General features: G+C 55.6%; 3 protein-coding genes across 3 annotated transcripts; all 3 read right to left on the bottom strand.

Moving 5' to 3' along the window:
- Positions 1–1,937: 1,937 nt before the first annotated feature.
- LOC119110057 (coiled-coil domain-containing protein 146-like) lies at positions 1,938–5,345 on the bottom strand. Its single transcript, XM_037233800.1, has 3 exons — positions 5,187–5,345; positions 2,295–4,910; positions 1,938–2,069 (listed from the first exon to the last, which is right to left on the bottom strand). Exons 1-3 carry the CDS (start codon positions 5,343–5,345, stop codon positions 1,938–1,940), a joined length of 2,907 nt encoding a protein of 968 aa, XP_037089695.1.
- Positions 5,346–6,184: 839 nt separating this feature from the next.
- On the bottom strand, positions 6,185–15,875 carry LOC119110276 (NAD-dependent protein deacylase-like). The gene is made up of 7 exons (XM_037234038.1): positions 15,852–15,875; positions 9,615–9,764; positions 9,036–9,211; positions 8,390–8,604; positions 7,721–7,863; positions 6,889–7,039; positions 6,185–6,498 (listed from the first exon to the last, which is right to left on the bottom strand). Exons 2-7 carry the CDS (start codon positions 9,754–9,756, stop codon positions 6,444–6,446), a joined length of 882 nt encoding a protein of 293 aa, XP_037089933.1. The 5' UTR covers positions 9,757–9,764; positions 15,852–15,875; the 3' UTR covers positions 6,185–6,443.
- Positions 11,368–15,734, bottom strand: LOC119110056 (pleckstrin homology domain-containing family J member 1). Its single transcript, XM_037233799.1, has 3 exons — positions 15,717–15,734; positions 11,563–11,962; positions 11,368–11,472 (listed from the first exon to the last, which is right to left on the bottom strand). The coding sequence occupies exons 2-3, from the start codon at positions 11,938–11,940 to the stop codon at positions 11,368–11,370; spliced, it is 483 nt and encodes a 160-aa protein (XP_037089694.1). The 5' UTR covers positions 11,941–11,962; positions 15,717–15,734.
- Positions 15,876–16,176: the final 301 nt, after the last annotated feature.

Genomic DNA, 16,176 nt, shown 5'->3' with positions numbered 1-16,176 from the left:
CATGCTTCATCGTCAGTGAGTGGCCTTGTTCACTGACTCCGCTTCTTGGCACTACGCGATGGCTGTTGATCTGCTGGCGTCTTCTTTGAGCTAGTGGGCTGCTGCCTCAAGCTTTCCCAGAAAGCACGTTTGTGCTCAGATAGATGGGGAACGGGCGGTTTGCAAATAGTTCCGATCTTTTCCTTCTCAATGCCTGCTTCCCTGGTTCCTGGCACCAGTGGATCCGTAGCTGAAAAGGTAGCCTTTGTCAGTCTGTAGACAGTCCATGTCCATTGATTCAGGGCGATCTCCGCGCATAGTTCTTCTGAACCACGGCGGAACTGCACCACCTCAACACTTACCAAGTACGGTCGTTGCCCTTCGTCTGACAGCATGCTCAGGCGTTCTCGGCTGATGCCATCTTCTACTTGAGCCATATTGAGCCCTAGCTTCATTCTGATAACCTTTGTGCCTGTCGCCACTGACGATTCGACGAAGTCGCGAAAGTCCTCCACGTGGTTTTTCCGCAGGTTTTTGACACCGTCTGGTGGACAGCGTCCGTGGACCTGAATGTATGGCCTGTTTCAAGATATTTTAGTGAAATACATCTTGTCGCGGTATTCTCCGAGTGTGCAGCTTTCAGAAGGGCACTCAGCAGTGCCCGGCACTTACTCTGACCAGAACAATCGTCTGCCCAGATGGCGACGTGAGCTACATCGCGGCACATCATCTCCAAATATAGAACGTATGCCGCTACCACTTCCTGGTCGCTGCGACCAGCAAGTGCCTCGTGCCACAAAACACAAAAGCCCTTCTGTTTCATTGCTGTTGTTTCCTGATCGACCGACCTGCCCGTATTTTTTCAACCAAACATCAAACATTTTACAAAATCCCCATGTTTCCAATCAACATTAATTTTTGTAGAAAAATGCAAAGGCCATATCTCCCATGTTCCAAGATAAGAGATTTTGCCGCGCAAAAACCAAACATGCGGATTTATTCCATTGTGTCCAGCCACAGATGGCTCCCTTTATATGGGTTTATGCCTTGCGGGACAACAGACGTGGTTTTGCGTCCGTAATCACGCAGTATTCTGAAGACATAAGAGAAAATGACAAATTATTTTTTTGAAGGGCTAAAAGTTTGTGAAAATTTTAACTAATAGAACGACCGAATTCAGACTGATGAGACGAATCAAACGACGTAAAAAAACGCAAAATGGCCAAAGATGAACATATGGGGGTTTCCTTTGGACGACGGAGTAATGCCTGAAGAAAAGCCAGTGGCCCGGCGCAGCCAGAAGTGTCCTGATATTGGCGGACATTTATTGACATTTCACATCCAGTCGGTTGGTCCTCGGCGCACGGTGGCAAACTCGGCAGATAACCAGCGAAGTCACAGGTTTATTTCATATGCTTGCTCGTAGCACGCCAAGTTATTGACACTGGTGACGATCTCTGCCACCGTCAGCGCTCCCAGTACCATGACCTCAAATCCAGCCGGTGATCTGCATGTACAGTGGACGCTGCGTCAACTGGCTGCCGGAAAGACCACCACCATACTCAAGAGAGTCACAAAGCTACGCCAGCTACCCTGGCAGAAATCGCGAGCTGTCCTGAGCGCCGCCTACGTCCCTGTTCAAGTTAGTGTATGTAAACAATTTAGCTTCTCCGCTTCACCACGTGTCTAGGCTGTCGTTGATTTGCGGCAGTCACTGTACCAGTCACGGATGACATAACAATCTGCATCACGCCACCGGTTGTGTCTTCGAATGCTCCATCGCGTTCACTTACTGAGTCAGCCTCGATGGCACGGGCTCATTTCAGCCGGCACCATTTTCAACAGTTGTGTCGGGTGAGTGGCGCCATCTCGAGCCCGAAGGCATCCGCGGAGCAGGCCTCACTATCTCCTGCACGGTGGCGGACTGCGTCCGGCCGGGCCGGGCCACCGGCCCCCCGCTACTGTTTCTGACCCCGTCCCACCATGCGCTGCATCTGGCGGAACCTGGCGCCGTGCGTCTGGGGCTTGAACGGCCCGAACGCACCGTACGGCCGCGGCAGGGGCAGCGCGCTGCCCGCCGCCGGCAGGTACTGCGTGGGCCTCGGCGAGGGCGCAGCCGGCGGTGGCGACGGCGTCGCGGCGGCCGGCGCCGGCCGCGCCGCCGCCGCCGCCGCCGCGTCCGGCGGCAGGCCGGCCGCCACGCGACGGCGCGCCTCCTCGAGCAGCCCGGTCAGCCGCAGTCGCTCCTCGCAGAGGCGGCGCGCCGCGGCGCGCCCCCCGGCCGCCTCGGCGGCGCTAGCCATCAGGCGGCGCGCGTTGGAGCGCGCGGCGCGCTTCTCGACGTTCGCGCGCTTGGCGAGGCGCTCCGAGTCGGCGCGCGTAGCGTTGATCTCTGCGCGCAGCCGGCCGACGAGGCGCTCCAGCTGCGCGTCCACCATCTGGCGCTCCAGCAGCCGCAGCTCGGCCTCGTACAGCTGCAGTTCGATGCGACACAGGTGCGCCGGGATGTTGTCGTCGGCGCGGTCCGGCCCGGCCAGATGGCGACACCGGCGCAGGGCGGGCGTCTCCATCTCGTCGCTCGCACGGCCGGCGCGCACGTTGAGCTGCTGCAGCTGGCAGCGTGTGGCCGCCAGCCCGGCTTCCATCGTGTCCATCTCGGCGCGCTTGGCCCGCAAGCACTTAATGTGGTGCTGCTCGGAGCGCACTATCGTGTTCAGCTCGCAGATGTCCTTCTCCATGGCGTCCAGCTGGCCATAGCCACGTTCGATGAACAGCTCCTGCAGGCTGATTTTTTCCTGGAAGGCGCACACCTCCTCGTCGCGCTCCACCAGCAGCAGGCCCCGCTCGTTCCGGTCCACCACCTGCCGCTTGTATTCCTCCAGGTCGGACATGACCGTTTCTTTGATGGCGTTGAGCGCCGCCTGGTTGCAAGTGATCATCATGTCCAGCTGGTCGCACGTAGCCTCCAACTCCTTCATCGCGTCCTTCTCCTGGTTCATCGTGCTCTGCGTCATGGTCTTGTCGAGGATCGTCTTCAGCGTATTCTGGCGCGTGACGGCGTGCTGCCGCTCCAGCTCCAGCTTCCTGCTCAGCATGGTGTCCTGCTGCGAGCGCAGGATCTGCGTCTTCTTCAGCAGCTCGTCGCAGTTGGTGAGCGAGATGTTAAGCTGAGCCGACATCTCGTCTCGCTCCTTCTTCATCAGCTCGTAGCGGTCGGACAGCTCCTTGGTTTGCTTCTCAGTCTCCTCGTACTTTTTCTTGAACTTGGCCACCACGGTGATGCGGTTGCGCAGCTCGTCTTCGTTGCGCTCCACCTCGCCGCTCAGCTTCCGGAGGACCCTGGCATTCGTGTCCCGCTGCCGGATCAGATTGCTGTGCTGCCTGCTCAGCGTGTCCAGCGACTTGGTCAGCGTTTCCTGCTGTCGGATCAGCCGGGCTCGTTCCTTGGCCAGGCGCTTAAGGTTCTGCAGCTCCACCGATGTCAGCGTTGCCAGCATGTTACTGTCGCCGTGCGCGATGTCCACCTCCTTCTGCAACGCCTTCCGCAGCGCCGGCAGCTCGCTCGCCTGCCGGCTCTGCTGCTGCACCTGCTTGGTCAGTTTGTCCATCTCGTTCTTGGTGGCCGTCAGGAGGTCGCGCTGCGCGCGCAGCGCCTGCTCCCCGCTGCGGAGGTCACGCTCCACCCGCTCCAGCGCCTTGTGCATGTCGCGCTCGCTCAGCGTCTCTTGGCGGATCTCGCTGGCCAACATGGCCAGCCTGGCCTCGACGCGGTTCTTCTCGTCCATCAGCAGCGCGCCTCGCTCCCGACAGGTGGTCGTGTCGCGCGACAGGTTCGCGCACTCCTTCGACTTGGCGTCCAGTAGCTTGTACTCCTTGTCCATGGCCTTGATCAGCTCGTTCCGCTCGTTGTCGATCTTCTGGGAGGCGTCGGTGGATTCCTTGAGCTCGCTGATGACGACGGATACCTCCGACCCCAGCGCCTCCATCTGCTTCTTCAGTTTGGCGCAGTGTTTTTCTTCGCGGTCCGCGTCTCGGGTGACGAGCACCATTTTCGGCAGCAGCCCCTCCTTCTCATCCTGTAGCACCGCTATCTTCTCCTCCAGCTTCTTGATCTTGGCTTCCTTCTGTGGAACGAGTCGCTCGCGGGTGTCGATGTCGTCGATCAGGTTGCGGATTTCTTGCTTGCGAACGCGTATCTCAACACCGATTTCGCGAACCTCTTTCTCCAGCATCGCGGGACTATTCAAGTAGATCTTTGAACTAGACACATTGTCTGCATCAACCTTCTCCTTTAGCTGCTCCCGCTCCTCTTGCATGTGCCTGGTTTTAAATTTGATTTGATAGATCGAATTATCCAATGACTTACGTTGCTGCTCAAACGACGCCAAATACCTTTTAAGGTCGTCCACACTTTTGCCTTCAAGATCAGCTACCGTGTGGATTTCAGGAAATTCTTCCACGGGATCCCTCTTGTCTTTACTCGATTCCTCTAGCCTGGCCTTTTCCTTCAACTCGTGCAAAAAGGCGTTCGTCTCTTTAATGTCGTCCCTCAGTCCGGCCCTGTTCTGCACGCACACCCAGAACATCGACTGCAGGTACTTGTGCTTCCGCTGCAGGTCCTTGTACTGCACCTCGTTGATCTTGCCGCCGGTGAAGAGCTCGTCCAGTACCTTGAAGCCGTCGTTCGGATCCACGGCGTCCGTCTCCAGCTCCTGCAGCAGCTCGTGCGTCTCGTCGCGCCCCGTGCCATTGAGCTCCGACTCCGAGCCCGCCAGCGCTGGGCTGTCCTCATACTCTTCCCCGTCGCCCGTCTCGGTCACCAGCGAATCGGATGAGTGGGACCGGCTGGCGGCGCCCGACTCGGAGGAGTCGCCGGCGCCATCTGACCGCGCCGGCGACGCTACGGTCGACTCTGGAGCTGCCACAGACGGCTGGGAGGGCACGGCGGCAGTGTCAGCCGGCGGTGGAGGCCCGGAGGCCGGTGATGAGGGCCCGTCGGCCGGCGGCGAGGCCCCGGAGGCCGGCGGTGGAGGCCCCGAGGTCGGCGGTGGAGTCCCGGAGGCCGGCGGTGTTGGCCCGTCGGCCGGCGGTGCAGGTCCGTCGGCCGGCGGCGTAGGCCCGTCGGCCGGCGGCAAGGACCCGGAGACCGGCGGTGGAGGTCCGGCGGGCGGTGGTGGAGGTTCGTTGACCTCCCCCTGGCCACCGGCCTTGCCGTCGAGCTGGGACTCGGCAGACTTTACGGCCTCGCGGGATGCCTGGGAGGGCTCCGCCGTCGCCGCCAGCGCAGACTCTGAAGCCGTCGCAGTTTCGGCACCGGACGCTGCCGGCTTTAGTTCTCCATCCTTCGGTACGGCGGTGTGTGACATGGCGGCCGATCCTAACCGCGCTTGAAGCCGCAGAGTCACTGGGTCGATCAGATGTCACCCAGAAGCAGCAGTCCAAGGAGTGATTCTATTTGGGGCATGAGCGACTCTTCATGGCCCTGTTGCTTACACCGGATAGCATCCGTTCAACTACCATTTGGTAACACCACGCGTTTTGGGCGTTTCTAGATTGGTAGAATACATTTTCGAAATGCTAAAAAATCGGCTTACACGTCAACCTAAGCTTCAACGTGATCTTTAATGACAGCGTTATCTAAAAACAAAACACAAAAAACTGGGCGCGGTCGTTGCATCGACCAATTCACGTGAAGAGGGAATCTTATGTAACCTTGGTATCAACCGGTATCGACAGCATTTAGTCGTCTGTGTATTAAAGGAGAAGGCTTTACAGTTGCGGAGCATCGATTCGAACGAAATATTAGCCTCGTGACCTACATGGGCAGAGAGCTTGTGGCTGTGAAGGTAATGAAATTAGGCATGATGGGAATAACGGTTGAACGCATTCTGATACGTTCACCACTTTTGCACACACACAAAAAAGAACAAACAAGTTGTAAACCGATGTACGGCTGATAATGTGCGTGGGAAATCAACTCTCCCGGCAGTCGAACCCCCCGAAGCGAACCAAAGAACACCTGACCCGGGGCGCTGACGTCGGCCGGCAGCAGCGTCGGGACGGGTGCCGGACGGCGGCGGCCTGCGTTAGGCTCCAGCGCACCGGCACCCAGAGCACCGGGATGCGCACACTGCGCGCGGCGCGGCGATGTGGTGCTCAGTGCTCAGTGCTATCTCTTGTGTGTGTCTATCTCTAAGTGCTCAGACTATCTCCTGGAGATATATTGCATTCCATAAGCAGACGCGCCCGCGCACAGCCATTCATGCCCGCTAAACAGGCCGACGCGGGCGTACCGTGGGAGCATGCATTACATCAGCTCTCCGCGGACGTTTCTTAGCAGCCACCAGCGGGCGCTTTTTTAACAGCCACCACCTCGTTATCATCACGGGTACAGAGTTCGCGCGTGCGCACAGTTGGGACTCGTGCACGAGTCGCGTGTATGACTGGCCAGGAGCAGAGTCGGGTCAGGGCGCCAGGGCTTCCGGCAGCGTGTCACCACACTGACCCGCGAAGTGGTACCTGAAACGGCCGGGGTCACCAGTTATGTCAGGGAAGGAATCTTACATGAGCTTTCACATGAGTGAGTGAGTCTCTCCTTTTCACCTGAGTTCCAACTTGTGAAGCACATTATTTGTGTTCACAGGACGCGCTCGCACGTCTTATGGTAAAGCATATCTGACTACCACTACATCTTACACGAAGAAACGTGACAGGCGCGTAGAAGCTTGATGACGAAGCCTTCACATTAAACTGCGTAATTGTGGCACCCAGGTCACGAAACATTATATCATAATCAGTCTACAGCAAGCCTTCCACACGAGCCAGAATAACGAGATCCACATCGCGCCATCACAAACCAGCAGCCCGCCACCCGACGGCACCGGCGCCTGCGCCACGCGCGGCACCCACCCGAACTCGCCCGTCTTCGGCGTCGGCTCCAGGTTGAACTCAGCCACAGGCACCCCACGCTCGGCCACCATCGGGGCGAACATTGCCGCCGGGTATACGACCGATGACGTACCCACCACTAGACACAGGTCACACGACTCCAGCTCGGTGTCTGTGGGTCACACGGGCGCAGGTGATAAGCTAAATGGAGACACGTTCATTGCTGAAGGCCAATCATATATATATATATATATATATATATATATATATATATATATAACCGAGCCATGTCGCACACCACCACACAAAGGTTCATCAAACACATGCCCACCCCCACTCCCATTCTCCAGCGCCCACGGCCATAGGACACATACACAGATTCCGCGCCACGGGGGCACACGCTACACCGGAGATGCGTGACACGCCGAACACACACTCTACTCACAGGGCCAGCTCCCACGCACGCGCACACGCACACACACACGCGCACACACCAGCACACAAGCACATCCCCACGCCCACGTCCAAGCACACGCACACGCACACGCACACGCGCACACACCAGCACACAAGCACATCCCCACGCCCACGCTCACGTCCAAGCACACACACACGCACGCGCACACGCACACGCACACGCGCACACACGCACACGCACACACACACACACACACACACACACACACACACACACACACACACACACACACACACACACACACACACACACACACACACACACACACACACACACACACACACACACACCACCCAGCTGACGCAGCTCCCCCCACGCCGGCGCCGCCGTGTGATAAACGGCCGGCCTCACCGCCGCCGGCGGCACTTCACTCACGGGCCTGCTCCAGCACGTCCGGGTCGAGGCTCTCGCCGAACCAGACCACGTGCGGCCGCAGAAGTCCCCCACAGCCGGCCGCCTGGCAGCGGGGCAGCTCCGACTCGGGGATGTGCGCCGCCGGCGCGTTCGGCTCCGGAGCGCTGGCGGCGCCACGCACGCGCCCCGTTCAGCTCAGGCGCCGACGACGCGCCGAGCAGCTCGGACGGTTAGTAACGCCCGGTCTGGCTCAGACGCTTAGTCCGGTTCAGACACTTATGGCACGAGGCTTCGACACTTGTAACACTTCGGTTAACTACGTCGGCAAGCTTAGGCGCTTGTGACGCTTGGCCACGCTTAGACATTTCCGATCATGAACTTAACTGGGATGTAAATATCGATGTTAACCTAAGCATTCAGCGCCCCTTGGTGGACATATAACAACACTAAACGGCCCGATAGCGTTTTACAGCCTCATGTAACGGAAACCTTCTACCCCAGCTAGCCTCTACGACGGGGCAAAAAACAATGCGCCAACTAACACCCCAAAAGAAACAACGAGCTTCGTGCGCCCACACCCGGTTTCCTGCCGCTCACGGGGCGTGAGCTCTGGCGATGACAGATTGAGAGGTAGCCACAGGGCCGCTCACCCCCCCCCCCCCCTGCCCCCCGAGCGGCTCCTCGACTCACCCTGTGCCCGCCAGCGCCGGGCAGATGGGGTCGTCCCAGTTCTCGCGCACGTCACCGCAGCGCGTGCAGCGCGTCTTGAAGAGCGCGCCGTGCAGCTCGAGCACGTGCGACGAGCCGGCGCGCTGGTGCAGGCCGTCGATGTTCTGCGTGATGACGCGACAACGCCGGCCGGCCGCCGCCAGCCGCGCCTGCAACGCCGCGATCGCCTGGTGCGCCTGCGCGGACAGACGACAGCCGGCATCATCACTGCGTTCAGCTAAGAGTTACATCAGGTTGAACTATTTACTTCGTGGAGGCATGGACACCACAGAAAATGTGCAGGCGGAGAATCGCGTTCAGACGTAAACCGAGAGGGCGTCTCGAGAGAATGGGGAGGGCGGGAGGGCTTAAGGGCGCATCGCCTGCACGACCGGACAGCTCCCATGAGGACCACGTCATACTCTGTATCCCTACCCCCAAATACATCGCAAGCTTTTCTGTGTCCAAGACAGCTCGACAGCAAGCCTGGGGTCGCCACTGAGTCGTGCGGTAACAGCTCAAACAACTTCGACAAAAAGGAGTCTGCCACCAGGTTAAAGGCCATGACCCATGGGGCCTCAAAGGAGACGAAAGCGGCACTTCCGCACCCGGAACGTCGACTACTGACCTTGTTGGGGTTCGTGGCGGAGACTAGGTGTCGCCGGTAGTGGTAGAACTCCCAGACGAGCGACGGCTGCTCGCGGAAAGCGCCGGGCGTGGCCAGGTTCTCTGCCTGGTACCTCCGCCACCAGCCGCCGGCACCGCGGAAGGTCGGAACGCCCGACTCGGCCGACACGCCGGCACCTGGGTCAGAGGTCAGGTCATGGCCGACCAGAGGTCACCGCCGTGTCGCGCTTAGGCCACGGCGGGTAACGTGAACGCGAAAAGGCACGCATACGTCAGTGGGTCATACACGTCAGGGATGAGAGCGCGCTACACAGTGATCACGGCAGGTTACACCGAGGTCACGGTACTGAGGTTACAACTGAAATCAGAGCGGGCTACACAGTGATCACGGCAGGTCACACCGAGGTCACGGTACGTTATACCGAGGTTACAACTGAGACACGGTATCATTCAATCGATCGGCACCGGTTGTAGCATGGATGTCACCGAGGGTAGACTGTGGTTGAAGCGTTACATCAGGACCCCTGACGTAAGATGGCACGGTACGGCCCCGGCCACGGCCTGGTAGCTCCTCGCCCACCTGTCAGCACGACCACGTGCTTGGACTCGGCCAGCGTCTTCCGGAATGCGGCCATGTTGGAGCTGGGTTGTGCTCGAGCGGCCATGTTGGCGACAGAAGCGGCGCGCAGCACGGACCCGGAACGACGGACGGCGGCCAGCATCAGAGCCCCTGGAACAGGAACGGCGGTCACCTGCCCGCCACGGGCTCAACAGCCGGGCCCGGCAGGTGAGAGCCGAACAGGCCGAGAACTGGGCGGCCTTCTCAGCCTCTGTTCGCACACTGTTGCAAATGTTCGCAGGCCGCCATCAAGTGGGAAACGCTCCGTCAGCCGAGCGGAGGCCGTCCCGGTCCTCCCCGTCAGCCGAGAGGAGGCCGCCTCGGTCCTCCCCGTCAGCCGAGAGCAGGCCGTCTCGCCCCCCCCCCCCCCTCTGTCGGCCGAGCGGAGGCCGTCCCGGTCCTCCCCGTCGGCCGAGAGGGGGCCGTCTCGGTCCTCCCCGGACCGGCGCTCCGCGCTACAAACAGCCGCTGAGGTGCTGGTGCCGCAGGACCGGATATGGCGGTTACTCGGTCAGCTGCACCGTATCAGATGCTGAGCTCGGGCGGCGCAACAAGACAGTCCGCTTCAGCTCTGGTGCTGCTCTCGGTTCGGTCAAGGATGGTGTATGAAGAGAATGCTCCGTAAGATCGCATGCTCACCCAACTTCAAGCCAGCTTCAAGGCAATCGTCAACACTATATCTGTGATCATAAATATATTTGATTGCCCAATACTTTGCCATCTTTAACAACCAACAAACAACTGACAAGGGCTAAAAGAAATGCATCGTCCCAGCAACAGATAGTTCATGGAAGACAATCCATTTCGTCATTTCGCTTCGCACGCGGTCATTTTGGCGCTTATAATTCCGGAAAATCCACGTAGTTATCTTTCCACGTTTGGTCTCCGTGAACGGTTGCCTACCACTTCAGGCGTTTTCATCGGCAAGGACGCCGAACCAGGCCCCACACAACCTTTGGCGAGCTGCACTGAGGTCCGCACAGAAGTCAGATGCCATGCACGCAACAAATAGGACAAAACATCCCTGCGCATCCCTCGTTGAATTGCTGATATTTCATGAGGTTAATTAACGTGATGATTTACACACAAAGATAATATGGAATAAACACTGCACATATGCGCCAACATCCGTGCGCACCCTTCTGTTATGTCGTTTGTGTTGTGAGGAAAAACTGCGATTTACTATTAATCCTGCAACACTTCTTGCAATATTATGTTCATGTCACACCTTCCTGGATCCTAGTGTAATGAACGTATAAACAAGATGAACAGAACACGACAATTGGACGATGATTTTGCAACATGAGACCAAAGCGTGGCGCACCATGAGGCGATAGCGTGAAAGTAACCTGGTGGCCCGCGGTCCAACATATTGTGTTCACAGCATGTCGTTCATCCACCTCTGTTCAGAGCTATGAATGTGACATTTTTGCTACTACTAGACGCACCACCGTATGGCAACGGTACTCGACCGCCCCACATCGCGGGGAAATCACGCGGGCGTGTCCCCTCCCGCTCCCAGCACACCCGCGCGCGCGGGCTGCGCGACCACCCCAGTCACATGATCACGCGGGCGTGTCCCCTCCCGCTCCCAGCACACCCGCGCGCGCGCAGGCTGCGCGACCACCCCAGTCACATGATCACGCGGGCGCGTCCCCTCCCGCTCCAAGCACACCCGCGCGCGCGCAGGCAGCGCGACCGCCCCAGTCCCGCCTCAGTCCAGCAGGCTCGGCGTCACCAGGTGACTGTAGAAGGTGGCGGTGCGCGCGCCCGCTCCGGCCCGCCCGCCGAGCCTCTCCTCCTCCCGGCTGGCCACGTTCTTGAGCGTGCGCGCGCCCGGGTAGGGCCGCAGCGGGTCCGAGCCGGTCAGGTTCAGCAGGGTGCTGCGCAGCTGGCGGAGCTGCGCGCGCCGCGCCTCGTAGCTGGCCGCGCGCAGCGCGTCCACCCACTGCGCCACGGCGGCGGCGCTCACGCACGCGAACAGGTGGCGCCGCTCCGGGTCGCTGTTGAGCGTGACACTGAAGCAGAACGACAGATCGGCGGCGAACGGCTCCGGCTGCACGTGGCAGTTCTCGAGCACGAACAGGCCGGCCGGCCCCTCGTCTTCCGACACGCCACCGTGCTCGTTGAGGCGGTAGTAGAAGAGCAGGTTGTGACGCAGCTTGAACCAGCGCTCGCGCGGCCGGTCGTCCCGCAGGGCGGAGCGCGGCGACTTGTGGCTTAGTCGGCCCTCCAGGTCGGCGCGCTGCGCCGCCACCACCGACATGTCGCGCTCATTGGACCGCATCGACTTACCTGGGCGGCCCGGCCTGAAACAGGTCACAGGTACAGCCGGCTGCGTGCGGCAGTGGTGGGTGAGGTGGCGGTAGGTTGCTGGCCATCGGCCACAGCTGGACAACACAACACCCTGGCTGTTGGAAGCATTAATATGCGCAAGGTATGATCTAGCAGCTGAGATATCCCAAAAACTACATATTGATGCACCCATGCACGCAGTCTGCGAATGCCCACTGCTAATTGGAAAGATCGTTTCTCCTGGTAGCTCAACATACGCCCGGGTCAAATAACCTTCGCTCGGGTGGGGGTAAATTTTACACACACACACACACCCTAAGATCTTGGAAATTAAGATAGCTAACAACATCAAATGGATGGGGTGGGATGGCCTGTGCATGAGTCCACTTGTGTCCAACTTTGAGGTTAATGACCTTGGGGTCAAATAGGGTCAAACAACATCAAACTCCAGATTTAGGTCCACAGTGCCCCCAGACCTCCTCATGCCACCACTGTGGATCTAAAAACCTGTTCTAAACGAAAAATCAATGACATTCATTTAAGACCAGCGGCCTGGTATGACCTCTGCAAAGCTAAGGTGACCAAAAAACCTTCAAGAATATGATCTTTTCATTCAAATAAGCATCAGGGATTGTGCCAGGTGGTATGTTCCTAAAACCAAATACTGGTCCAGATCATCTTATGTTAGTGACCTCATCTTACTTTTAAAAATACATGGAACATGCCAGCTGGGGCTCCTGTCATAAGTAAATCTGAAAAAGCTCTACAAGTTTTTAAGCAAAAGGGCAGGTTAGCTTTGAGCTCTGCCTGGCCTTCATGCCAGACCCTGGGTTGATGGAAATTGTATTCCTAAATTCAGTTGGTATATTGTTGGTATTAAAAACTACCTCAGCAATGTATGGCTTTGTCTAGCACTTTGTTGTTGCCTCATGTAGAGTGGCACCTCAGAAATGGTCTCCCTGACAGCCCTGACAGCCAAGTCCTCGGTTTGACCCATTACTGGAAGAGTTGGAAACCTTGATGTTTCCTGGTATAATGCATACCAGGATATTTTGCTCTCCAGCATTGTGACTAGGAAAAATTAATTTTTGTGTACTCTATCATCATGCAACAAAAACGGCTTTTGGAAAAACTCATGGTATCTTTCCTTGTCAGGACAAAATTAAGCCAGAAGGTACACCAGTTTGAGACTTGCTGCTTCCATCAGGAGCCATGTATTCATATCTGCAAGAGAACAAATTTTGCACCTACCAGACTAGGACACCCAATAGCAAGCAGCCCACGTTGCCACCTAGGTTTACGATAAATCGTGTATGGAGTGTGTGGATGTTGAATGGGATCTCCTTTGAACAATACTGGGAAACGAAAAACGAGGGGCAGAATCGCACCGGTCTGTAGATTAGCATAGTATTGCACAGTATTGCTAAATAAGGGCGTAGAAAGCTCTCACTTCCTACGCCCTAAACGGCTGCCTTTGCATGTGCCACCACTGGCATGGCAACGCAAATGAGAGAATCACTCGCAATTCAGCGTCGGAAGCGTGTAAACTATTCAGCGGCTTGCGCCCGCCTCCCAGCTCAGGTTGGAGGTTGAGCATAGCAAAACTCTGCAATTGGTTTTAATTATTCGCCTCCTCGTGACTGATTTGTCAAGTGCATAAATATTCTGGTCGCGCTCATGCCTTGAACAGATTTGTAAACATTTGGAAAGAAGCTGTATAGAGATAGGCATCACGATTATGACGAAGGACTTATTCGTACTCATCCAGAATCGCCAAGTGGTTGGATTTTTGGCCACTATCTGGTATCCAGAGTACAAAAATGAAATGGCAGCCAGGGATTCAAATCAAGCTAAATTTGTCACTTATGGGTGTGAAAATAGAAATGGTAATTCAGACATTACAAAAATATACCTTAAAGTCCAAAAACGTTGCTATAAAAAGTCAAAAAACTGTTCAGAGACAGCTATCTCACTCAGGCAGAAACATCAGGACACCGGAGTAACATCAGCCCATAACTTTGCCCCGGCAAATTAGAGAGAAGGGTTTCTTAGGACAAAAACATAAATGAATTGCAACATAAATTATCATGTTTCACAATATGGGTAAAAGCACATCAAAATCCATGAATACATTGTATTATCATCCGGAGTCAGCGGAGTGACTGACTCCGATCCCTTTTGGCCGGCCTGGACGGGTCTGTCAGGCATTCTACTTGCGCTGGCTCGGTAAATCGGTTGAGAGTGCTGCCTGTCTCTATTATTTGGCTGGGACGTGCGGGCCTCATGCGTTGTCCAGGAGGTGGAGGGCATGAATGTGTTTAGTCATTTTTAAAACCAGTTAGCTGGTGGGGCGTGAGTAGCGTGACCGTGATAAAGCATAAGTAGTGTGACCATGGTAAAGCATGAGTAGCATATTTGTGGTGGAGCATAAGTAGGTGGCCATCCATGGCACATTCATTTGCATTTTTTGTGCATTGTTTTTCTCTGGCTGTGCGTATTGTAGCCATTGGCCATGTTGGAAGGCGTATAAGCCTGGTGCATAACCACTCTCCATTTTGAAAGGTATATAAGCCTGGTGCATAACCACCTGCCATTTTGGAGGGTACATGTGCACAGCCTGCAATTGTCATAAATTGCAAACCCATACATATATATGCACCTGTGTTTCAGGACACAGAGTCTCAGAGTGTGTTGTTTCAGTGTGCCATGTTTAATACTAATGTTTCCTTTCATTTGAAAAAATGCAGCGCTTTTACATCACTCATTCATCAACACACATTATGAATATAATGTCACTAACATCAAGGCAACTGAAATAATCTCCCATGATACTTTTCCCTATTTATGTGGGCATGTACTTCAGAAACTAGTGGGGCACAGGTCTTTAGGACAGCAGGATTCTGGTCAGCACTGAATGGTCTTTAAGATAGCTATTTCAGTTCAAAACCATATATAAATGTGGAGCACTCCCTTTAGCCATGAGCATACATCAGTGCAGTGAACTTGGCTGGCAGCAGCCAGGTATAACAGTTCCTTTGATTCTCTGCTTTCATTTGCTTGAAACTGAACCATACCAACAAGTGGCAGTAACAGGGAAAACCACACAAAAATAGCAACACTGTTAGACTACAGCTTTTGATCAATGGAAAGACTAACCTAATGGCTAGCAAATAAATATGAATGCATATGTAAAAGAATGGCTGTTGACTTTATCAGAAGTAGATTACAGTGAAACATTTCATCAACTTCTTGGGAAAATGGCCTGATGGCAATCTAGGCAATAACTGGCAATTTCATACCAAGTAGTATGACACTTATCTCTGATCAAGAAGGAAACACCAGTTAGAAAGGTAGAGGGATCATGGACATCCAAATATACTCCATGCCAAACATGCCTGGCACAGCCAGAATGGCAGCAACATTGCTGAAATTTCAGCAAAAGTACACTGTAATACTGAACACTCATATTTTGGCAAACCTGCACATGCTCACTGATCTGCACACCAATTTCAGTACATGGAAAGCTGTTGCTTGAAGGAATTGTGATGTTGCAAATACCATTTCAAGCAAGTGTCTTTGAAGCATTTTAATAAAAATGCAGTGAAAGTTTAGCTATTTGGCCTGTCCCGAGCTCGGCAAACATCACCCAGATGTTCAACACACTGATTGCACGCGTCCTGCAGTGGACGGATTTTTGTGGACTAGCTGGAATGCGTCAAACATGACATATGCGCTGCACGATACATCAACAAAGCAGAATGGCCTCACACCCCTTCCCCCCCGGATCCGCCCTTGGTAGGCTCACATATATATTAGGATAGAATCCACGTAAATTCCCAACAACAGCGGAAGCTCGTTATAATTCAACCCAAGAATCAACCACATCTTTTACGCCCCCCATACCTGGCTGAAAAGCTGGCACCAGAGTAGCTGACACAATACATTCAACCTTTCTTTTCTTTGTGGTGGATTGGGCGCCGCAGTCAGCTGTGAGGAATGATGCCAGCTGATTTTATTTTGACGTCATTGGGCCGACATACGCGAGAATTCAGCTGGGAACCAGACGTGCCGTTTGTCTCACAAGGGGATTCAGCCCCGAAGCGAATCACGACGGAAGCCATGAGCGCGGGTTTTTCTAATAAGCAGGAATCAAGAAGCAGGAGATTGGTCACCGCGAAAGTGAAAACACGCGAAATCGAACTTTTCAAGTTTTACACGCGCCCAGAGG

Source organism: Pollicipes pollicipes, unplaced genomic scaffold, assembly GCF_011947565.3.
Source record: "Pollicipes pollicipes isolate AB1234 unplaced genomic scaffold, Ppol_2.1 Scaffold_7231;HRSCAF=8579_pilon_pilon_pilon, whole genome shotgun sequence".
Classification (NCBI taxonomy): Eukaryota; Metazoa; Arthropoda; class Thecostraca; order Pollicipedomorpha; family Pollicipedidae; genus Pollicipes; species Pollicipes pollicipes.
This window is presented reverse-complemented; position numbering and strand designations above follow the sequence as displayed.